Genomic DNA, 24,458 nt, shown 5'->3' with positions numbered 1-24,458 from the left:
CCACCCTGCACATCCTCACTTCTGCCCAAGGACACGGAGTCAGGACAAACACAAAGCTGAACATGGTGAGTAAAAAATCTTTCACAGCACCTTCTGAGGACCACAGCTGTAATTTTTAAATCCTCCCCCTTTCTCAGAACACAAGCATCCTTGGCTCTGGAGCAGAAGCAGCTTTAAGGTGGAAGTCACAACGTTTTCATCAAGAGAAGAAGGAATCTTGCCAATTCCTTGCTCAAATTCTGCCAGATAAATCCACAAAACCTCACAAACAGGTTTCAGGTCAATATTAAAAATCACTGCTGACAATAAACATCACAAACTGAATTATCTTCTATCACTCCACCAACACCTCAAAAACAAAGCCCAAAGCATCCAAAAAGCAAATCCCAGAGTACAAGGTGAGGTGAAACCTCCTGGTTCATTCCCTTTCCCAGCACCAGAACATCCACAGGGACACTGTGGCAGCCCCATCCTGGGGGGAATTCAGGGAAAAGCCTCACTGCCCCCATATCCATGGGATTTTCCACACCAATCCTGCCCAGGCCCCGCTCCCAGAGGACCCTGAGATCCCCCAGAGCAGGAAATTGGGGAGGGAGGCTTGGCCAAGGCAAACAGAACCAGCTGGGGACAGAGAGGCTGCCTGGACCTCTTTGAGAATCACTGACCTGGAAAGCTGCTCGCTGAGTAAACACCTAATAAACTAATTACAAACCGGTTAATTAACAGTAAACTCATGAAAACGCTACCTCCTGGAAGTCACGGATCCAAACCACGTTTGTAAGGCAGGAAAATGCTTGGTTTTCATCCCAAATCTAAAGCTTCCTCCCAAAAAATGTTTCTTATCCACCTCTTGAAACGAACAACATCAAAATTTTCATTTTTCTTTTACGACACAGCAGCAAAAGAAGAGAATAAATGAAAATTTTGGGTTAATCCATTTTCTCTGCAGCTGAAATTCTGGCTTTAACAGCCTTGCCAACATGCCATCTCCAAAGGAACGTGAATCCCTAATTTAAGAGCAGGCCTGCCCCTTCCCTTGCTGAACCACCAGCAGTGGATAAGGAATTTGTGATTCCCAAGCTCATCACGTCCTTACGGGGGAGACAGGGATGCAGGGAAGGAGGTGGGAGATTCAGGGCTCTGCTCACAGAATGTGCTGATGTTGGAACTCCAGAGTCAATAAGAAGGTGCTGGTCCCACTTAAGAACTGCTTAAGCAGCAGCTGAACAGGATATTTAAAGATACAACAAGAAAAACCCCTTGGAATTTTGCACAATATCCAGGCAGATTCCTCATCAAGGTGGGGTTCACTCCTGGCCCCAAGCCCAGCCCAGTCCCACCTCCCAAAACCAGGGGCCAAACTCAGGATTTGGGATCCTGAAGTTCTCCTTGCATTTCCAAAGAACCCAGTCTGGCTTTGCCTTTGGAATACCCAGGAAAAGCAGGAATCATCTTTACCTCCAGGGACGCAGGGCTAACTGAGAGTAAAACACTCCAAAACAGCTCCACAAATCTCTGTTCTGGTGGGTTGGTCGGTTTGGGGTGATTTTTTTTTTTTTTTAAATTTTTTTTCCTCTATTTTTATTGAAACTTTGTACAGAAGTTTGAAACATTTCCATACAATACTTTGAGACAGGACAAAATGCCATGGTAAAGGAATGTAAACTGCAAGAAACACAGTCTGAAAGTATCCAAATACTCTCTAATAAGAGTTTTAGTTTGAAGACTAATGCAGGAGGCAAAATAATATGCATACAGTATACAAAGAACAGTATACACAGGGCCAGCAGTGCTAACTATGAAAATTTTGCATCAGATTTACTTCAAAGATTGATAGCAATATGATCATTCTATACACTAGACCAAAATTAATTTATCATACATCGTTTCTATGACAAAAAGCTTGTCATTAAGGACAGTAGCAACTTACAATATAATTAAGCTGTATTAATCTCATTAACACTTCTAAATCTATATTCCTACTACAGTAAAGGTTTTTTTTTTCTCAGTATATTGTCTTATAAGATCTTAACAGACCTTTAAATAACACTTTACCAAAAGAGACCTGGATCCATTAGAGTGATCTTATCTACATGCCCATTTGGCTTATTTCCAAAAAAACAACCAAGGGACAAGGAAAAAGGCAGGTTTCAAATGCTATATGATATCATTTGGTTTTGGTCTGAAATGTATTTTAGAGAGTTAAAAAAAACCAACAGAAAAAAGGCAGTTCATTAACTGGTATTTTATATAAAATCTGCAGAAAAATACAACAGCAACAAAACCCAAAAATACTTCACAGATATCTAAAAAAACATTTTTTTCTCAGAGATACAAGGTAAAGCAGCATCACTTTGACACTGTGCTTTAAAAAAGAAGATGATGAATGAAGAGACTGCTCGAGTGAGATTAGAAAATTTCGCTTTCTTCTTGAAGAAGACTACTAACATTTTGCACAGCAACTATTTTTATAACCACCTCATTTTAAAAGCGTGAATTCCTAGACACACAATTGTCATTTCACCGCCGGTTTTGCTCAAAGTGTCTGACTTTACACAGTGGAACTGAGAATGCCAAGTGTCACCAGATGTCACTGTACCATGAGTTCAAGATTGGAACAGAAGTGAAGCAAATGCCTTGAAACCAACACCAGGAAAGAAATCAAAGAGAAAGTGTTTTGTAAACAAAACAAAACCACTTTGCAAAAAAAAATAAAAACCAAAACCAAAAAAACCCTAAAAAACCAAAAGTTCAGAGATCTCACAGTGAAATCAGAAATTCTAATTATATATGTTTTACATTCTAGGACTACTCTTTACCTTAGGCCAATTAAAGCACATTAAACCATTTAATTATATACAAACATTTTCTTTAAAAAACCAAAAAATAAAAATTAAAACATTGCACAGAAGTCTGCTTTTAACATCACATAACAAGGTTAGTTTTATTTTCAAAACAATTACATTTAAGGGCACAGAACATACAGAATACCAAATTAACAGATGAGTAATTCTGCTTCTCTGTACATGCTAAATCCAAAGATTTCCTTGAGAAAGCTGGAGCTTGGCAACTCCAGCTTCTTCCATGTCTCCTGTTCTCTGAAAGGGAGCAATTCCCAACACCGCCTCTATCTCAGGATTTAAAAAAATAGATATATAAAAAAAATAAAGCTGTTTTAAAGTTGTAAGCATCTTTTAAGTGCTGGCAGAGCTCCCTGGATGGCTCTGCCCCCTCCACTGTAACCTCGTGGAAATCCAAACTTTTCTCTCCTCGGTTACAGGGCTCATGACTCTCATCAGAAGTCTCATCCTGGCCCTTCTGGGATCAGGGAACACACAAGTGGAGAAATAAAAAATACACAAGATAAGGAATATACTGAAGGCCATTTTTATTTCTTACAATCTTGCACTGTTTCTTTTCCTTAAAAGCTAAACAGGAAAAAATATATTTCCAAAAAATTAAGCAACAACAACAACAAAAAAATCTCTAAACTTTGGCAGAGAATAGCATCAAATCAGCCATTAAAAAAAACTTAAATAAAAACAGTCTCCCAAAATGTACTATTAAACTCTTAAGAAGCCTTCTTCTTCTTTATTTTTTTTTTCTTTTTTAAATAAAAGGCTTCTACTATTTCCAAGAGCAAAATTCAAATATCTTACTTGAAAAAATAAGTTAAGGGAAATAACAAGAAGAAAAAAAAGCTGTCGTTCCAAACTCAGTTTTCCAAGACTTGCCATCCTAAGCTCAAGGCAATTAATAAATAAACCCATTGCTGCAAGACAGAAGCACACCCAGCCCCACGCAGGGGGAGGAGGCCAGGCAACAAAAATTCACTGAACTGACTGTCCATCGTGGGGAACACTCTGTGGTTCTGCTGGACCAAAAAATGGGTGTTTAACCCCAAATTCTTCCACTTCCCCCCTCAGCAAAGGCTTGTTTACGCTATAAAAAATCCCTTCTCCTACACAAGGTCCTTCTCGCCAGCAGGCAGCTTGCCTGGAACCTTAGAAGTATCTTTATTTCTTAATAAAGGCCTTTAATTAAGTGGTTTTATGCAGCAAAGAATATCAGCAACTTCAGGACCTGTGTGACACAGTGAGGCTGGAGAGGAGCACACGAAACACCTCGGAAACACCTGAGGAGAAAAAAGCACTGCAGAAAGAACTGGCTGGAAAGCTTCACAATTCCAGCTCCAAAGATGGGCTGGGGAGGCAGATTAATAACTCGTGATGACCCTGCCTGCCAATTAGCAGTGTGATTAATGTGGCAGCTCGTTAGTGTGGCAAAAGGGAGAATAAATGCAGTGGGAGATGGAGCACCCCGGGCTCCGCAGTGCATTCCTGAAGGACCTGACTCCCTTCCGCAGCCAAGGACGATTTCCCCATGGATGTGACCGAGCAGGACACTGGAATTGTGCCTGTTAACTCCTCTGAGGAGGGCAGGGGGATGGAAGGAGCAGTGATGGAGCAGGACACTGGAATTGTGCCCGTTAACTCCTCTGAGGAGGGGCAGGGGCATGGAAGGAGCAGTGATGGAGCAGGACACTGGAATTGTGCCTGTTAACTCCTCTGAGGAGGGGCAGGGGGATGGAAGGAGCAGTGATGGAGCAGGACACTGGAATTGTGCCTGTTAACTCCTCTGAGGAGGGGCAGGGGCATGGAAGGAGCAGTGATGGAGCAGGACACTGGAATTGTGCCTGTTAACTCCTCTGAGGAGGGGCAGGGGGATGGAAGGAGCAGGGAGGAGCAGGACACTGGAATTGTGCCTGTTAACTCCTCTGAGGAGGAACAGGGGCATGGAAGGAGCAGGGATGGAGCAGGACACTGGAATTGTGCCTGTTAACTCCTCTGAGGAGGGGCAGGGGGATGGAAGGAGCAGTGATGGAGCAGGACACTGGAATTGTGCCTGTTAACTCCTCCGAGTGTCCTCTCTGAGGAGGGCAGCGGGATGGAAGGAGCAGGGAGGAGCCGATGGCAGCGCCTCCTCCACACCCACCCACGTAAGGCACCCTGGGGACACAGCACAGGGGGGCGAGGGAGCCGAGCCGAGGGGTCCCTGAGCTGACCTGGCTTCCAGGTGGTGGCAAAAGCGCCGGACATGGGGGGCCGGGAGGAGCAGCCTGGAAAAGGCCGGCGCTCCGAGGTCGTGCCGAGTTCCGAAGGGACACGAGAATCCTTCCCTGGGCCAAGCCGGGCTTTTGAGCCCTATCCCAGCCTACTCAAGAGGATATTGGTGGACTGAGAATTATCTTTACCCTCTACAGGTTGTTATTTTTCATCCTGCTACGATCAAACGTTGCCCTAAATTGTTTTATCCATTATGGAAACAATTCGCTATGCTTTACATCAAACCATCCTTCACAGCTCAGCCCACTAATGAAGACACTTGAGAGGTCATTAATTTCACACCACCAGGATTTCACCCTCCAATAGGATTTAAAATATCTTCCCAAACCAAGCTGTGGCCACACAAATAATGACAAAATGTGTCTGGTCCCATCGGTGGCAACATCGACACCAGGTGTGGTGACTCCTCTCTACAAACGTTGCAGAACACTCCCAAGTTTTCCACTTTGGAGTAGTTCTACTTCCCAGCACCAACAACTAAAGCAAGTGGAGAAAAGTGGGACAGCTCAGCCTCTGGTCAAAGTTTTGGAATGAATGAGATTCAACTGATATTAAAAACACCACCACCAAAACAAACAAAACCACCCCAAAAACGGAAGTGAATCATTTTATCTGAAAATATGTGTTGTAAATTATCTACTAAAAGCCATGTGGATGGCACCACTGGAAAAGCAAACTTCCTCCAGCAGTCCAAGGCAGGATCGACCCAATTTTCATCTCTGCAAAAAGGTTTCCCCCACAGGAATTGGTTCTTGTTTGTGTGCCAAGGAAACATTGCTGGACCCTGAACTGGTTTTGGTGAACGCTCACAATGGTCCCTCAGCCCGAGTCTGGCCCAGCTCTCCTGAATGAGCTCAGGAGCAAAGACAACTGGAGGAATTATTTCCATGGAAAGCCTGGATATGACCACTGTGTCCTGGAGAGGGAAGGAGTTTAACACTGGTGGGCTCTGCTCCCAAAATCAGGACCCAGCTTGGCTGGGGGAAGGAGGAGAGCACCAACCTGTTGCACACGTGTCCTCCACACCCGGGAACTGCTCATCCCTGCCTGGGCATCCATCCCTCAGGAGGAAAGATCCCCTGGATCTGGAGACCTACAAATAGCTGTGACTGCCTGAGGAATTCAGGTTTTTGGAAAAATCCTGAGGACAGGACAGACCTCAATTGCTGGCACAGATTGCGGCCGCACGTGCTCCCCATCTCCTGATGAGATGAATCCCTCAGGATCATTCTGAGGAGGGAGGGAGGGAAGGAATTTCTGCACACAAAGATCACCCATGGGAAGGGGCTTCACTCAAAGGTCACCCATGGGAGGTGGTGGAGTGCCCAGCCCTGGAGGTGTCCAAGGAGGGCATTTCCAAGCTCAGGGATTCTGGGATTCCTCAAAAGAAAACCAAAAAGAAAGCCTGACAGGGTGAAAGGGGAGGTGGGAGAAAACACGGGGCAAAAGGACTCTGGAAAACAAGGAGCACTTTCACCTCTCCTCCCCCACTTCCCCTTCCTTGCCCTCCCAGCAGAGGAAAAACCCTCTGCAGGGTGAAAAACAGTTTTTGAAGACAAGCAAAGCCTCATGTTTCCCTTTTCCTCACACGGTAGAACCTACAAACAGAACTTTCCCAAAAAACAAGCTAATCCTAACAGTGTCCTAAAGGTTCAGAGGCTGGAGAGGCTGAATTAATCTTTTTGGCCATTTACGGAAACTCAAGGAATTCCACCTAAACCTGGGGAAAATTTTTTTTCCATGCAAGTGGCAGAGCCCTGGAACAGCTGCCCAAGGACATCCCAAACCCACCCTAAAAATTCTGGGATTCTTCAATTTCAATATACTACAAACCCCACAGAAAGAATATTTCTTTTTCCTCCTCCTCCACTGACAGTTTGCCATCTCCAGGCTTATTGTTGTTTTAGTTTTTTTCTCTTTTTTTTTAATACAGAAACTTTTCAGTAATGGAATTTACAGTGGATAAAAAATCAAAAGACAAAAATTTCCTTACAAAGAATAAAAAAAAAGGCAGAAAGCTGCTAAGAGCTATCATGTTTTAAGTGCTATAAAATGAGACAAAACAGCTTCCTGTTGTTGCCAGAAGAAAAATGAGAAACTGAAAAAAAAAACCCCAAAAAAAAAGCAGTGAGTGCAATTAAAAAGTGCTAAGTTGGCCAAGGTAATACAGTTATTTTATAAATGTGCATCACAGCTCTGCATTTAAAAATCTTTTGACACAGCTTTAATCATTCAGCTTTTACACACTGGTAACTGATTACCTGTTATCTTCACTTAATGCTGACTGAGCTGTAACTGCCTGACTTCAAACACAGCCACCTGCCTGCCTTTGGTATATTTATACACAGAAAAAAACAAAAGGTTAGTGCTGCAAATGGAAAAAAAAAAAATAAAACCAACACAAAAGGGAAAAAAGAAAAAGCCACCACAGGACAGGTTCTGCTTTCAGCAGAGGGAGGACAACACATCTCAAATGGTCTGGAAATAGGCTAAAGCTGAGTTGATCTTACAATTATAGCGTAAACAATGCCTGGGTTGTGGTTATGTTGTTTGAAAAGAAAAGAAAAACCAAAAATCTCCAGAGACCTGTATCAACTTCTGTATGTTTAAGCCATACCCTTAAAAGTTCACTATTCACTCACAAAGAGAAGTAGACAAACATGAAGATTCCAAGCGAACAGACACAGACCAGTCCAGTATTTAGTAATAGTTTAACTTTTGGAGTCTCTTCCAGCATTTGTAAACAAACAGTCTCTTCCTCGACCTCCCGAACCACTCTCTTGTTTACGTTTTTACTTTTAAAGCCACAGAACCAATCTATGAATTTCAAATGTCTCTCCTGGTCGTCAGTCCCCTCCTCCTCCTCCTCCTCGCGCTTTTTCTCCCCCATCAGGGCCGCCTGTCCGTTGGAGTAACAATCCACGGGCGTCTCCACCTCGGAGTGGCTCACCGAGATCACCGGGTTGCTGTCATCCCTGCACGTCACCAGGAGGTTAATGTCCTCCGGCTTCACGTTCTTAATGTTCTCCTCCGACTTCCCGTTGGGAATGATGTGGTTGGCGTTCTCGTTGCACTTGAGGATGCTCTTCTCCTGCGCCTGGTACAGCTCCCCCTTGCCGGCGCTCTCCGGCGCGCCGCGCTTCCTCAGGGCCCAGAACGTGGTGGTCCGGACCTGCTCCTTGGTGGGCGGCGGCGTGAGCAGGCTCACCACGACCGTCACCATGCCGGTGATCCAGAACAGCGCCGTGGCCACGTACATGTAATGGATGTTCTTGATGAAGTCGGGCCTGGTGTCCGGCTGGTCGCACTCGGGAGCGCGGTAGAAGAAGGCCAGGATCAGGCGGATGGCGCCCAGCACGAACCCGGCCATGCCGCCGTAGAAAGCGCCCTGCTCGTTGCAGCGCTTCCAGAAGATGGCCATGAGGAACAGGGCGGCCACGGGCGGGGTCAGGTAATCCGCGACCTCCTGGATGTACAGGTACATCTGCCCGCCCTGCATCTCCACGATGATGGGCACCCAGGCGATGCTGATCACCACCATGAAGGCCACGAAGACCCTGCCCACAATCATGAGCTCCCGCGAGGTCGCGCTCTTCCGGATGAGTTTGTAGACGTCGAGCGTGAAGATGGTGCTGGCGCTGTTGAAGATGGAGTCCAGGTCGCTCATCAGGGCGGCGATCATCACGGCCATCATGAGCCCGCGCAGCCCCACGGGCACCAGGTTCATCACCAGGCGCGGGTAGGCGATGTTGGAGCAGCCGGCCCTGCTGCCGCACACCTGGAAGCAGTGCTCGGGGTTGATGCAGGCGATGTCGTCCACAAACAGGATGCGCGAGATCATCCCCGGCACCACGATGATGAACATGGGCAGCAGCTTCAAGAAGCCGGCCATGAGGGTGGAGCCTTTGGCGTGAGCGATGTTTTTGGCGGCCAGAACTCTCTGCACTATGACTTGGTCGGCGCACCAGTACCACACCGAGGCCGGGGTCTGTCCCAGCAGAAACCCGGGCCAGGGGATGTCTTCGTCCGTCGGCTCGCGCAGCATTTTGAGAGCGTCGGGCTTTGGATTGACGTTGCAGGAGTTGGTGTTGGAGATGTTGTAGGTGAGGAGGATGGAGGTGATGTTCGGGGACGCCAACATGTACCTCCTTTTCACTTCTTCAAACCCGCCGACCTTCGTGAGGCTTATGATCATGAGTGTGAGGGCACCGATGATCATAAGCAGCGCTTGGAGGGTGTCCGTGTAGATGACGGCCACTAGCCCTCCGGTCACAGTCAGCAGCGCCGTCATTCCGATCAGCAGGATCACCGACAGGTAGAGGTTCCACCCTAGGGACTCTTGGATAAAAAGCGCCCCTGAATACAAGTCAACCGAGAGTTTGGTGAAGATATAAAGAATTAGAGACAACGCTGCAAAATAGATTTGAATCCTATGCCCTCCGAACCGCTTGGACAAGTATTCGGGCATGGTGTACACTCCCGACCGGATGTAGACTGGCACGAAGACCCATCCCAAAAGCTGCAAAAGCATTAAGGCGTTGAACTCCCACGCGCCTACGGCGAATCCGCTCGCCGCTCCAGATCCTGCGAGCCCAATGAAATGTTCACTTCCAATATTGCTCACAAACAACGAGGCCCCGATAGCTACCCAGGTCATAGAACGCCCTGCCAAAAAGTAGCCACTGACGGTGCTCCGATTGCTTTTCCACATGGCAAAGAAACCTATGCACATTACAAGCACGAAGTACAGGGCCACAATGGCAATGTCTGCTGGCTCCAAAGCAGCCCTCATTTTGTAACCAAAAAGCCTTCGCTGACGTCCACTTCTCGCCCCCCAGCCAACGTCTCTTAAGCACCACGTGAACCAGTTTTAACCAAAATCAACACAGCGGGTCAAATTCTTTGTCCCTTGGTTTGCTGTCCTGATGCTGGTGGCAGTGGTACATTTACTTTTCTCCGCTTCTCAAATTTGGGAACTTAGCACGCACTTTTAATCCACATTCCACAAGAGCATCAGCCTTAACTCAGTTGATGTAGGAGAAATTCTTAGTTGCAGCTAAGTTTAGTGAGGCCTACTGTACCAACCCTGCAAGGCAGCAAAGACAAAAGACAAAGATTGAATTAGAGAGGAATTTCATGAAGTAATGAGAAAAAATTTGAAGTGTAGTAAAACAAATCACTGAACACCACAGATTTTTCCCCCTTTATATTTCCTGCAATCCATAACAGACATCATTCAATATTTGTAGGGCTAAAGTGGTAAAAGCCTTTTACAAGTCAACTTCAATGGTTACAGGTACCTTCAGAGACGCAGCGATTCGGGAGGATTGAGTGGCCCAAATTCCCCAGAACACAGCAAACAAAAAAAAGACATTTTCTTTTTCTTTACTCCGGTGTCTCACAAGTCTCCTTCTCAAGCCACTAAACAGATCTTTCAAGCAATCTCAGGAAAATAAAATTAAAATAATTCAACAAACACCAATGGCCACGGAGCACCGGCTCAGCATTTCCTGTATTGCACCCTCTAAATCCTGGGAGATCCTGGCACCACAGAAATGCACTTGAGACACCAGCTGGCTGCTAGAAAAAATCATAGTGAGTTCACAGCGCTGAAGAAAAACAACATCCATTTCAAATCAGCTGGAGAATCAAGGTTATTCTGCAGGTTTTGAGGTGAGTTTGCTCCTGTCTGGGTCCAGATAATCACAGGGTTATTTTTCACTTGGAAAGCTCTCCATATGCATCCATGTGATCCTAGGGGAGAAAACATCCCATTCCAGCAAGTGGCAGAAGCAAAACTCCACCTGACAGCCCATTTTAGGGCCAGTGCCTTTGGGTACCCGCACCTCGAGTTTTGTGGGAGCACCAGAGGCACAGGAGGGTGGATTCTGGCAGCAGTCACAGCTGGAAGGATGCCAGGAAATGCCCTTCCCAGCATCCATTCCCATCCCAGCATGGAGAGGTGGAAGGCATGGAGGCGAAGCTTTCCCGGTCACGCTCTTCCCGAATTCCCAATCCCACCTGACAGCTCCCCAACGCGTCAGGAAACAAAACTCATTTTGGCAAGCAGGACTGAAGCACTGCAAGTGGAGGGAAGGGGACAATCAAGACTTGGTGGCAGAGAAAGGGGCACTGAGGAGCTGCATGGTGGCTCCCTCATGGATTTGGGATGTGCCCCCATCCTCTCTTTATGCCTTGAGAGGTACCAGAAAATCACGGAATGGTTTGGGATGGAGGGACCTCAAAGCCCACCCAGTGCCACCCCTGCCATGGCAGGGACACCTCCCACTGTCCCAGGCTGCTCCAGCCCCAGTGTCCAGCCTGGCCTTGGGCACTGCCAGGGATGCAGGGGCAGCCACAGCTGCTCTGGGCACCCTGTGCCAGGGCCTGCCCACCCTCTACAACCCAAGAGCTTCTGATGGATTTAGAGAGAGCTGGACATGGGATTCCTCCATCGCCTACACCCAATGGCCATGGGAAGGAAAGACCAAAGCAAAGAACAGGTTAAGTCCACAGATCAGGACACAAACCTTTAGCAGCAGCAATAAGATTATTACAGAAGGTGAGGAACAGGGTCTGACTCTACTCCTGTTTCCCATTTACTTGTGAAGGCACAAGAAAACCAACACTGGGTCTTTTTTCTGGCCATAAAGTCTCACAAGTCCTGCAAGCGTCAGAGCTCCAGGCATCCCCTTCCAGTTCATTCTGTGGCTGAAGCTCTCATTTCCTCATTAATTAATGATTAATACAAACAGCCTGATAGCATATCCTAATATTTGGCTGGTTTCTTGTATAGCATCCCTGCCATATACTGCGTTTGTTTAAATGGTCAATAAAACCATTTGAAATTCCAAGAGAGTTAAGGCTGAAAATACCCACGTTGTGTTCAAGGCAGCAATGATGCTGAGGTAAAAACGTGCAACTCCTCATACATTTTAAAAATAGTTCCCAGCAAGCCACAACTTCAGCCTTAAGGAAAAATCCACCACTGTGTCATTTGTACAGTCCAGCTGTTTTTCAGGAGAAAAATAAAAAAAAATAATAAGGGTTCCCCCTCAGCACCACAAACCCACTTGAGAATAGAGATATTCCTTCTGCTGGAATTACAGCCAATAATGAGAGACTAAGGAGACATGGCACAAAACGGACTGATTACAGCACTGGGCTAAATTTATCATTCCTCAGAAGCCTCAAACCACAGATGTATTTTCAATTCTTCCACAGAAGAATTCACATTTCTCCCCACCCGCAAATACAGGAGTAGTTAAATGGTCTAATAGCTTAATCCAACCCAAAATTATAAACACTTCACATCAAGATGACGCAATCAGAGCCAAGTTTAATGGACTATTCTTAGTTTTAAGCACTTTGGAGCAACACTTTAATAGTGTTGTGTCTTTTGCCATATTCAGCTAATTTTTCAACTACATTATGTTTATACCAAAACTATAAATATTTGAAGAGAAAGGGAAGAAGAGATTTTACTGAGATATGACAAAAAGAAAATCTACTATACAGAAAACCAGAAGAATAGCCAGATAAGGAAATGGTAATAATTGATGTTTTTAATGTTCTGTTGTCCTTCTCATTACTAAAAAATATTTGATTTTAGCTTGAGTTCACCTCCCACCATCTTCCCTGAAGGTTCATCAGTGACCTGTCACAAATATCCTAGAGAGCAATATGGAAAAATCACAAAAATATCTGTTAAAATGAATTTGATTTGATACCAGAAGTATCCAGACTGCTTCTATAAACGGGATATTAACAAGGAAACTGTGGCTGGCCCTGGATCCCTGGGATGTCCAAGGCCAGGCTGGATGGGCTTGGAGCCAACTGAGGTGTCCCTGCCCTGGGGGTGGGACTGGATGGGCTTTAAGGTCCCTGGGAATCCAAACCTTCTGTAATTCCAGGACTCAGACTCTCTGACAAGTGTGTCAGCATCAGATGCAGCTGCCCTCAAATAAATTGTGACATTCCTCAATTAAGTCACTTCAACTCCAAGGGGCTCATTCCAACCAAAATAAACAACATGTGAAGTTCCTGGAGCACTTTCACAAGAAGATACAGCCAGACCATGCACCTGAAAAAATCAAATTTCTGAGAGCTGAACCCTGCCCTTTGTCACCAACACCTGAGGGTTTTTTTGCAGGGCTCAGTTTGCCTGAACTGGAAGGTGGAAAGTTTTCAGCAGCCACCACAAATTTGCTGCACTGTCACTAAATTACGGCACTGAAGTAGCTTCTTGTACCAGTTTCTTAGACCTAATTCCAAAATAACCCTGGAACTTTTCTTCATTAGGAAAATGAGAATCGTCCCTCTGAACTTTCAGCAAGTTCTGACCTCAAGTCTTACAAAGGACTTTTGAGATGCCCCATTTGAGTTTAATCCTGAGTTATTAGAACAGTGAACATTGTGGCACTGACAGAGGGAGAAAAAGAAAAAAAAAAGGCAGAAAGACAGTGCTGCTGCCAAGGACTGGGAATTTTCTTCCCTGAGGCTGTTTTCTGGCTGGATCATATCAAAGACACAAAACAATGTGCTTCCCTCTTGTCTGGAAATAGAGGCTGCAGCTCTGGTGAAACAATGCATATGTCTCTGCAACACCCAGCCTGTTCTTGAAGGGAAAAAAAAAGCCCAAGCAAGTCCCTGAAGAGAGATTTCATAATATGAAGCAGACCCAGGGTGGGATTTTGAGGAGAAATTTGTACCATTGTTCTAAAGGAAAACTTTCTCCACAGTGCTTTTCTAATAAAATGGGTGTTTAAAACATGCCAGAGTCCAACTGCTCCGTCTCTGAAGCCACTATTTGTTCTCAGCTCCGTCAGTTTTTCAGCAATGGGAAGTTCCTGAGCTGACTTTCCTTTTCTCCTCACCAATCCTGATGTTTTAAGGGTTATTTTGGGGATGTAGATGCCCATCAGGAGTGTCTGCTGTCAGCAAATTAAGTGCTCTGCTCACAGATTTCCAAGTAGTTTTCAAATTATATTTCGGCAACATTTTCCCTCTCCACCTTCAAGCAGGATTATTTGAACTCAGACCTGCAGCACTTCACCTACTGAACAGCTCTGTTGTGTGGAAGAAATCTGTCCAGATTGCCAGGACTGTGGAAAATATTAACTCTGCCACAGAAATATTAATAAATAGCACAAGTCTCATGCCTTGAGTGGGGTCTGTGGCATGTCCAACCCCCTGAGTGAGTTTTTCAGACTCCTCACCCTCCTGGCCATGGACACACCAGTGAGTTCCTACCTGTTCACTGCTCCTCAGTAAACACAAGGCAGCCTCAGGACAAAAATCTCTTTAGGGAAAAAAAAAAAAAGAAAAAAGAGGAAAAGCTTCGTTCCATTTACTGCAGCACTCCAGAACATAAAAAAGGAGCACTGGAGCTCTTCATGGAGTAAGTGATACATAAATTATGTAGCACATGCCCTTGAGGAAGCAGGGGCTATCCTTAGCTATCCTTGGCAGCTGCTCAGCAGAGCCCTCAGCATCCAGGGCAGCAGTTCCAGGCTTTTCCCTGAAAATCAGGAGCTGGGGCAGAGGAATGTGCCAGGAACCCCCCTGGGGTTGAGCTGGAGCATCCAATAAATAACTTGAGCTGCTGGGGATGCCAGGCCAGACCTGAACTGAAGGGGCTGCAGCAGGAAAGGGCCACACTCCCAGGTTACCTGAGCCAACCTGACTGAACCTGTTGTCACATTCTGCCTCACCTCCACATCAACCTCCTGCTGGTCTGGAGAGCTCAGGAGACAACTCCATCAACCACCACCACAAAAAAAATCCAATTTGAGGTGCAAGGATCAAGTCACTCACTCAAAGGGGTTGTTATGAACATGTAAGGAACTTTTGTTTTGGTCAGGAATCACTCCAGCTCTGGTCTTCGTTTTACTGCAGCAGCACAAAAAAGCAGCTTGTTCCAGCATAAATTCTTCTGGGTTCTTTTCTACACAACTGCTGAGGGAGACATGAGAGAAATAAGTAACCCCTTAGAGAGCAAGAGACACAGAGGACTCACGGCGTGTGCCAGACAGAAATGGGATGTGCAGTGGACAAGAGCAGAAACTGGGGTGATGCGAGGCCAGCTGGAGCTCAAGGGCACGGGACTGACACTGTTAGAGCAGGACATCATCTAGTTGTCATTTTGGGGATTTTTTTAACCATTTCCCCCCCATCCCCAGCAAATGCAGCTATTCCAGTGTCCCACCAAGTCACAAATGAAGGAGAAGGCACAGGAAGGACACTCCAGCAGTCAGTGGACACGAGAGAAGCTCCAGCCTTGCCAAGCAAGAAAAGATGGATTTTTTCAGAATCTGCATCGCCCTCCCCGAGCCACTTCGTGCCACTGCCTGTGACATTCACACTTGGCTGGTTCCCTTTGCCAAGAGCCAGTCCCCAGCACTCCAGCAGGAAGAAGGAACTGATTTGCTTCCACTGTTCCTCCCAAAACTCCAAACACCTGCAGGGCAAGGGGGGTAAGCTGGGGACAGAGGGAAGGAGACAGAAAGTTCCTTTTTATCTGTAAAAACAGAGATATCAGAAAGAAATTCTGTCTTCTCCAGGCCTACCCAGACATGATGTAGCATCACAGCCAGGAGATTAATCCATCAATTATCAATTTAAAGCAAATAAGGAGCTAATACCTTCCTTTTCCTCTTGGCAGCCCGAAGAATTGGCTTATGTTTCCATGGGTGACAAATGTTATCTGGAGGAATTTCTTCATAGGAAGGAAGTGGAAGAGGCTGCCCAGGGAGGTTTGGTGTCCCCAAGGAAGGGCTGGAGGTGGCCCTGAGTGCTCTGGGCTGGGGACAAGGTGGGCATGGGGCACAGCTGGCACTGCCTGGGAGGGCTTTTCCAAGCTCTGGAATTCTGTGAAGGGAGCAGAAATTGGGCCTCTCCTCCCTGGGAAATCAGCAGAGCCTTTCCTGCCTCGGCTGCAGCTCCAGCAGGGCCCTCCTGAGCTCAGTTTGTCACCACAAACCCCAGCCCTCGGCAAGGAAACCACAGAGAGGTGACATCCACCCCTCCACAGACACGGTTCTTTTCCACAGGAACTGAAAGCACAAGGGGCAGAGACAAACCAGAAGCCACAAACAGCAAATTCAAGGCACCAGAGGGCAAAAAGCTAGACATTTTCAAAGGAAGTGGGGAGGGGCTGGCAAAAACTGGAAGGTTCTGGCATCACATAGCACCAGGCAAGATCTCCCTGCACTGGAAGGTGCAGAAGGACACTGAGCCCCAAGGCTCAAATCCCTCCTTGTGGCAAGCCAAAATCCAGCAGCAGAAACATTTCACTGCCATGGCAGGGATGAGGGAGATGAAGCACTTGGTCAGCAGAGCAGCAGCAAGAGAATGGGTTAAACAAGCCTCAACAGCCAAGAATTTGATTTCTGGAGTGGATTTGGGACCACTTCTGGTCTCTGGACAAGGTTATCGCCATTTTAGAAGCAAGTATCAAAAGTACTGCAAAATTTTTTGTCACTACTGAAGATGCCCTTTCCTTCAGCTGGAGGTTCAAAGACGTGGTGCAGCTGGTGGTGATCACCACTCAGCAGGAACTGGATAATCCCAGCCTGAAAAATGTGCTGCTTCATCCCATTTGAGGAGGATTTTGGCTGGAAGAGTGCAGAAGTTACTTGAGAAAGGAGAAAGAAGTGGCAGTCCCCATGAAACTGGGCAAGATACCAGGAGGAAATTCTTCTTCAAATTTCTAGGAAGAACAAAAAAATAAAAAAATAAAACCAGACTCATGAAGCTTCTTCAGGACTTCCCCAAATTCTCATCACATTACTGGCTGCCCACAATCTTTGGAAGAATATAAAGCATCCCCAGGATTTATTGATACGTGAGACAGAAGTTCAGGATCATACATAATTCAAGAATTTGAGGCTCTCCAAGCTTCCCAGTCAGCTGGATGCTGTTTCAAGACCTCTGATCCTTCGTGGAGATTTCAAGACACCAAAAGCAGAGTTCAATAAAATTCTGTTGGTTATAAAACAATTAATGCTAATTACAAAGCTGGACGCAGAATATCTGTATTAAAAGCTACCAAACATTGATTTCTTTTCCTAAAACACCAACTCCACTGAACACATTCCCTCCCTGTATCCATTTTTCTTTTTCCTTAGATATTTGCAGGACTGAACACACGGATTGCCTTGCAGGTGGACAAACCAGAATTAAAAAATAGCAGAACAACACTTCTTCTGCAGTTCCTCAACACAATTTCTTGGGTTCATGACCCTCCCTTTACACCATTCACTTCCTTCCTGCCCTTCTCCTTACCAGGGGTGATGAATTTTTTGTAAAATCTCATTTTTAGCACCCATATTTGCACCAGTGCCGCACAGGCCACGTCCTTCACATCTTGCCTTACTTTCCACGTATTTACTTCCATTTTTTCCTGTTCTACTTCTCTATAATCAGTTATATTTTTTCCTCTCTTTTGATGTTTTTCTTTTTCCCTGCTTTCACCTTTTTATCAGCTCCTCAATGCACGCTGGGGATATTCCTGCTGCTCCACAGGGCAGGAATTTTTCCAGGTAATAACCTGGTGCCCAGAGGTTCCTGCTGCCCTCAGGTAAGGGTGGGACACAAAGCTCTACCAAGCAACTGCTTCCACATAAACAGCTCTTCCTTCATCCCACATTTGCAGCCGGGGAGGTGGCATTCCTGTGGCTCCAGGAATTATCAGCCTGCCATGCATGGAGCCTGAAAAATCACAGAATCATGGAATGGTTTGGGTAGGAAAGACCTTAAAGCCCATCCAGTGCCATGGCAGGGACACCTTCCACTGTCCCAGGCTGCTCCAAGCTGGCCTTGGGCACTGCCAGGGATCCAGGGGCAGCCACAGCTGCTCTGGGCAAAGGGAAAAAAAAGGGAAGAGAAATTATTTGATCAACAACTTAACTCCCCAAGCAATCTTTGAGTGGCAATTACGGTTCTGGGACAAGGGAACTGGAGAAATCAGCTCCTGAAAGAACACAGAGAGAAAAGCAGAGCTTCCATCATTCCCAAGTATGGAACTGATGAAGATCAGGAGACAGAACACACAAACACACGGGAGCTGAAGGAGCAGCTTCTCCTCAGTGTTACAATGGGCAACTTTCTCAAGAGTCAGTCACGTTCCAGGGCTTTCCAACAATGCAGGGATTAATGCTGCTCAGCACAAAGGGTTCTCCTGCCTTCTGTCCCCAAGAGTTTAAGGACAGAATCTGCTCCACGCTGAAGTTACCAGCACCTCCCTGTTCACAGCCAGAACACATCAGGAACAAAACCCAACCAGGAGCAGAGAACTCCTTGCTGAGGAGGAACCACGGGCAGCCTGGAGAAGTTTTAACTCAAAGGTTAACCCCCAGTGCTGTCCCCTGGAGAGGGACTGGCCAAATCCCACCAGGGGCCTGCAAGAAACTGAAATTCGGCTTAAACTATTCTGCAGAAGAGAATAATCCTCTGTGTCCCCTCAGATCCAGGCACGTATCCCACACTTGGCAAAAATTCCTCCTCTTCCAAGACTGAAAATGTCAAATAGCAGGCAAGAGGGTATCGTTCCCAAATGCTGTCTGCACCACTCTCCAAAATGCAGTTCTTATGAAATGCTCAAGGCAGAAAACAAAAAGGTGACTCCTCCAGCAGAGTCAGTGCTGGATCTTGCTGTTTTCTGATCCTGTGTTTTGGTTCCAAGGCTTTGGTCTCGTTTCCAGCACCACCCCCGACTCCAGGATCCCTCCCTGCCAGGCTGAAGAGCCTGTTCCAGCCTACTAAAAATGCCAGTGGGAACAGAGGAACAAACTTTTGTGTAATTTTAACCTGCTCAGCTGGGAAGAGGGGTGGGGAAGATGCACAGTTCCACTGGAAGAGCAGGTGGTTCACCGGAAGGGAAATAAAATAAAAAAGAAAATAAACCCAGTATCTTCCTGCTTCGTTCTCTCCCCCTCCTTCCTGGCAACTGAGACATCAAAAGCCCAATTGCTGCAGCTGCCTACACAGCAATTAAGTGGAATAGTCAAGATGTCAAGCAACACTACTGCCCATTTACTTTGGCATTCCCAAAATAGCCAACAATCTCCACACGGCAGGTAGGGAATTTTGGAAACAAGGCAACCCACTCCAAAAGCAACAAACAGCTGCTGAAGACAAGTTGTGTTGTGAGAACATGGCTGGAGGAATGAGAGCCCACATTCACTGCAGGATTGTTATTATTATTATTATTTAGAGGTGTCCAAGGCCAGGTTGGACAGGGCTTGGAGCAACCTGGGAGAGTGGAAAGTGTCCCTGCCATGTGGAACAAGGTGATTTTTAAGACCCCTTCCAACCCAAACCACTCTGGGATTCCAGAAATGGGTGGATGGGTCTCCTAGTCCAGGTATTTGCTGAAAAAAAGCTGGCTAGGTTTTAGATCATGACACTGTGTGTTTGAACTTTGTCACGGGTGAAGATGAACACAGTGCTAATCAAATATTGATAACTTCCTCATTTTTAGTGAAACACTCTGAGTTATTTACGAAGTGCTCACTCAGTTCCAGTTACAAAGGGGTGTTGTTGAGGACGGTGTCCCTGTGCTCTGCTCTGGGTGACAAGGTGGGCATCAAAGGCTGGGCTCCATCCTGGAGGTCTTTTCCAAGCTCAGGGACTGTGGGATTCCCACTCTGTGTCTGTGGGGTCTGCACAAACGGCCTCGGAGCAGCAGGGAACCATTTCCAGCCTTTTCCTCCTTCCCAGGGAGTTTGAGAGCTCCCTGCAGAGCCCTGCTCTCCCAGGCAGTGACAATTCCTGCGGATTCACTCCTGGGGATTCACTGCCCTTCCACTGCCACTCTTCAGCCAAAGATGGAGGAAAACCAGGAGCCCTTAGAAACTCAGCTTTTTCCAGGCCATGGACAGCTGTGTGTTCATCCTGCACCTTTCCCTCCAGCACAGTGCAGGGCTTGGCTGGGGCTGCAGGTCTGCAAACACCCGGACACTGCTGATAACAAATCTGCTCCCCCTGCTCCCCCCAGCATTTGTTCTTTCCATGCTGCACAAAGCAACACAATGGGCAAAATGAATCATTTCACCTCAGTGTGCTCACACCTTTCTCTGCCCAAAGCGTCTCCTCCATGAACTCACACGCAGCAACACAAACCCCTCGCCCTCAAAATACACCACAGAGTAGGGGGGATCATTTATTTTGGGGGGGCTTTTATTATTGTTTTCTTGAGAGTCACTAAGTAGGGGCTCTGCTGATGAAAAACTATACATATAAAGAGTAAAAAAAAATCCTGTGTTTTAATATATAAAACTACAGTGGTTTTAGTCCAAGCCCTACCTCTCACAAATCAGGACAGAGAAGAGCTGCTCAGCTTTGACTTCAGAATAAAATCCTGACTTTTTGTATAAAGTACATGCAGACAACCAGTGACAAAGGCTGGAAATTGAAACCAGTGCGAAGTGAAAGTTTTCCCCATGCCCCCAGCATTCCCAATGCTCTCGGGTGTTGCATTTTTAAGGCACAAAAGGAGAGCTGAAGAGGCTCTGGATCCTGCCAAGCCTGAGGAGAGCATCAGACGGGATGTGCTGCCCCAGGACCCTCCCAGCAGACTCCAAACAGAAGCCACATGCAGGAAAAGAACGGGAAAGGATTCCTGACTTGGACACGAGCAGGGCTAGGCAGCAACAGGGTTTAAAGTAACAAAAACGAACTGGAGGGACTTAGTCTGGATCCCTGAGAATGCCAAGGGAACCATTAAAAGAAAGTTGTGGGTGGGGAAAACCCCTCAGCAGCACCAAGTTTGCCACTGAAGAGAGGCAGCAAAGTCTCCAGGCTGAGGTTTGCACCAAGCTGCCAGAGAGCCCCAGAAAGCTCAGGACAAGCCCTAAAGCACAGGAAAGCCAAGTGACAAGGGTTTGGTTCTGGGTTTTTTGGAGGACAGGGGAGCTGCCACAGGTGAGGAAGGACATCACAGACACCAAAAGAAGAGTCAGCACTTGCTCAGACAGCACCAGGACACACAGCCACCACAGAGGGACTGACAGGGCAGGACAGGGAACACCTGCCCAAGTGCTATCACCCGTGTGGAAAAGCAATGTCATTTATTCTTCCACAGGAAGGAGTTATGGAATCATTCCACTGGCTTATTAAACCCATATCTTGCCCCATTTAATTCTGTATTACAGCCAGGATTATGCACAGCTTACAGGGGTCATTAGAGCAACCCCCCAGCCAAGATCCAGCAGCACCACGGAGCACAAAACCACTCGAGGAAATATTTCCAAGTCTCCTCATGGCACAAAAAGGCAGGAGTAAATAAAATTGTGAATAATATTGGGAACAAAAAATCCACCCAGATCTGGTGTGTTGAAAACAGCATGAAAATAGCAGCACCTACAGACAGACTCCAAATTTTAGACTTACGACAAGGGTGGGTTAAAAACACCAGCACAAACTGAAATGTTTGGACATAATCACAGAGCTAAAAAATCCCTTTGAAGGTACACCCATGTGGAAAGAACATGCTGGAGAGTCCAACTTCAAAGAGGCAAAGGTTGCAGATGTTAAATCCCGAGTGCACTGATGCTCATTAGAAGCATCTTAGAGCTAAAAGCTTATCCCTGCATCTCCGTGGTCAGATCCTAGAAACCAGAGAGCCTTTCCAGCAGAGAGCACTCCACGGCATCCTTTCTGAGCAGTCAGTTTATTCCTGCCTCAGTATTATGGCAGATTTGCTCCACTTGCTGTCCTGCCCTGTGTTCCGAGCGCCCGCCCGGCTTTAAGCATCTCCCACACCAACAGCACGGCTACAAAAAGCATCTCTGCCTCATCCAGCCAAGGGGAGAGGTGTGGAAAGGAACAAAAAAAATCGGACAAAAATGATATGTTGACAGGCAAGTGGAAAAGCAGCGTATTTTTGCCCGGGTGAGCTGGTGCAGCAATGTCACTCGGCTTTCTCCCCGCTGCTGTGTTTCTCCACTAGAGGACCCAGGTGAGATGTCTCTACTACAGCTTCTGCAGCGAAAGCACGGGGAAAAAATATATTAAAAAAAAAAAAAAAAAGAAGCCAGCCCCGACATGTGGATGGTCCATGTAAAATGAATGGAAATGTACTAGTGCATGCGGCACACCAGACGTGCTCCCGTAATTCCCAAAAAACCACGGCCACGCTGCTGCGCTGCTGCTGCTCGGTGGGAAATGGTGCTGGGGGGAAGGAAGGGTAAATCCCGGAGTATCCACGCCGGGCTGGATCAGAGGGCTCCAGCCCAGCGCAAGGGCTGCTACATTCCGACACCAGCATTAAGCTGGAAAGTAGCAGATAAACAAAGGCTATAGAAGGTGCTAGAGAAGGGCCAGTATCAGCTGCTATTTACCAAATAAACCTCCCATCCACACGGAGATGGCTCTATTTTATTATTATTTTTACGCACACACATCCCCCACTCCCCCCCCCTCCTTCCCCCACGTATTGACTCAGCTCCTGCCGAAAGGGAACAGCATCATTTAACCGAGCTCTGTTATCACCGCGCTGCCAAAAAACAGCGGCAACGGCTGCTGCCACCCCCAGCGCCCCTTCCCGGGCACGATAGGGCCCAGCCCATCGGCCCCGCTCAACTGGTGTGGGCAAAAACCCATCCTCGGCACTTCCCTGGCACACGGGGGGCAAGGTGGCACCCCGCGGTTGGGAGCTGGCTGGAGCGAATCCTCGCTTTTCCCCCCTTTTCCCTCGGCCCGAGGCTTCCCGGAGCCGAGGAGGTGCCCGGGGATGGCAGCGCAGGTGCGGGGAGGGGGATGGAAAGCGCTGGTGCTGCAGAGGGGGATGCGAAGGGCCGGCTTCACCTGCTCCAGGCGCGCAGGGAGGGGACGGGCAAGGAAAACCGCATCTCCGTGCCTCGGAAAGCGTGGGATCTGCTTACCTGCGGACCGCAGGGGAGGGGGAGAGGGGACTGCGGCTCGGGGGGAGCGACTCAGCCAAGGCTCCGAGGGCGCGGGCAGGGAAGGGGCGATGGGCGAGGGGCCGGAGCGCGGAGGAAGCCCCGCGGAGCCCGGGACACGCTGCGACACTGCGGGCGACAGGGCCGGCCGGGCCACGCGGTGCGGCGGGGACACCGAGGGGACACCGCGGCGGCACCACGGGGCAACGTGAGGGGATCTGCCGGTCCCACCTGCCTCCCTCCCTTCCTCCCGTCTCCTCTCCCTCACTCACCCTCTGCATGGCTTTCAGGATCAAAGCCAGTTCATAGCGGGGCATCTTAGAGCTGGCAGTGGCGGGAGGAGCGGGGCACGGGGTGGGGAGGAGGGGGCTGCGGCGAGGACGGAGAGGAGGAGCAGGGGGGGACAGGAGGAGGAGGAAGAGGAGGAGGAGGAAGGCGCGTCCCGGCGCTGTGGCGGCTCCTTCCCGCGCGGCTCCCGCGGCTCAGACGCCCGTACGGGCAGGGGCGGCGCGGCTTAAAGGGCGCAGGAGCTGCGCACGCTCGACCGGGCCGGCCCTGCCCGCGCCAAGCGCCGCCCCCGCCGGGCCGGGGCTGCCCCGCACCGCGGCCTGAGGGCCGGGACCCCCGCGCGGGGCACGGCCGGGCCCTCCCCGCGCTGCCCCCGCGGCCGGCGCCGCCCCCGGCCCCGCCGAGCCGCCCGAGGCGCCGGCGCTGCCGCTGCTGCAGGGAGTGGAAATTTCCACTGCGCCGCCCCCTCGCTCCCCCCGCCGGGCCGCGCTCACAGCTCGGCCGGGGCCGCGCACGGAGCGCCGCGGGGGGGGCCGGGGCTCGCGGCCGCGCCGCGTGTGGGCCGCGCGTGGCGGGAGCGGCTCGCGCCGCGCCCGGGGGCAGCGCGCCCGTGTGGGGCAACCCCGCCCGTGTGGGACACCCTGCTCGTGTGGGACAACCCCGTTCGTGTGGGACACCCTGCTCGTGTGGGACAACCCCGTTCGTGTGGGGCAGTGTGCTCCTGTGGGACAACCCCGCCCGTGTGGGACACTCTGCTCGTGTGGGGCAGTGTGCTCCTGTGGGACAACCCCGTTCGTGTGGGGCACCCTGCTCGTGTGGAACACCCTGCTCGTGTGGGGCAGTGTGCTCCTGTGGGACACCCCGCTCGTGTGGGACACCCTGCTCATGTGGGGCACTCTCCTCGTGTGGGACACCCTGCTCATGTCACCCCGCTCGTGTGGGACAGCGTGCTTGAGTCACCCTGCTCATGTGGGACACCATGCTCATGTCACCCCGCTCGTGTGGGACACCCTGCTCGTGTGGGGCACACTGCTCGTTTGGGACACCCTGCTTGTGTGGGTCACCCTACTTGTGTGGGACAGCGTGCTTGAGTCACCCTGCTCATGTGGGACACCATGCTCATGTCACCTTGCTCATGTGG

At 48.6% G+C, this 24,458-nt stretch overlaps 3 protein-coding genes across 3 annotated transcripts in view; 1 reads left to right on the top strand and 2 right to left on the bottom strand.

Moving 5' to 3' along the window:
• Nucleotides 1-23,435, bottom strand: part of MRPS6 (mitochondrial ribosomal protein S6) — a 44,820-nt gene extending 21,385 nt beyond the window's left edge. Inside the window, exon 1 of the mRNA XM_063393232.1 lies at nucleotides 23,302-23,435. Within this exon, the coding sequence (XP_063249302.1) occupies nucleotides 23,302-23,346 (45 nt within the window). The 5' untranslated portion in view covers nucleotides 23,347-23,435. The remainder of the gene's footprint in view (nucleotides 1-23,301) is intronic.
• KCNE1 (potassium voltage-gated channel subfamily E regulatory subunit 1) overlaps nucleotides 1-24,458 on the top strand; it is a 253,513-nt gene that overhangs the window by 194,154 nt on the left and 34,901 nt on the right. The gene's annotated exons all lie outside the window — the stretch shown is intronic.
• SLC5A3 (solute carrier family 5 member 3) lies at nucleotides 1,515-23,441 on the bottom strand. Its single transcript, XM_063393231.1, has 2 exons — nucleotides 23,302-23,441; nucleotides 1,515-10,212 (listed from the first exon to the last, which is right to left on the bottom strand). The coding sequence occupies exon 2, from the start codon at nucleotides 9,916-9,918 to the stop codon at nucleotides 7,765-7,767; it is 2,154 nt and encodes a 717-aa protein (XP_063249301.1). The 5' UTR covers nucleotides 9,919-10,212; nucleotides 23,302-23,441; the 3' UTR covers nucleotides 1,515-7,764.

This window comes from Prinia subflava, chromosome 3 (assembly GCF_021018805.1).
Source record: "Prinia subflava isolate CZ2003 ecotype Zambia chromosome 3, Cam_Psub_1.2, whole genome shotgun sequence".
NCBI classification, from domain to species: Eukaryota; Metazoa; Chordata; class Aves; order Passeriformes; family Cisticolidae; genus Prinia; species Prinia subflava.
The sequence above is the reverse complement of the archived record's forward strand: the minus strand, read 5'-3'. Positions and strand labels throughout refer to the sequence as shown.

Coding starts and splice junctions, on each gene's coding strand:
- SLC5A3 (XM_063393231.1), bottom strand. CDS start 9,918: ATGAGGGCTGCTTTGGAGCCAGCAGACATTGCCATTGTGGCCCTGTAC.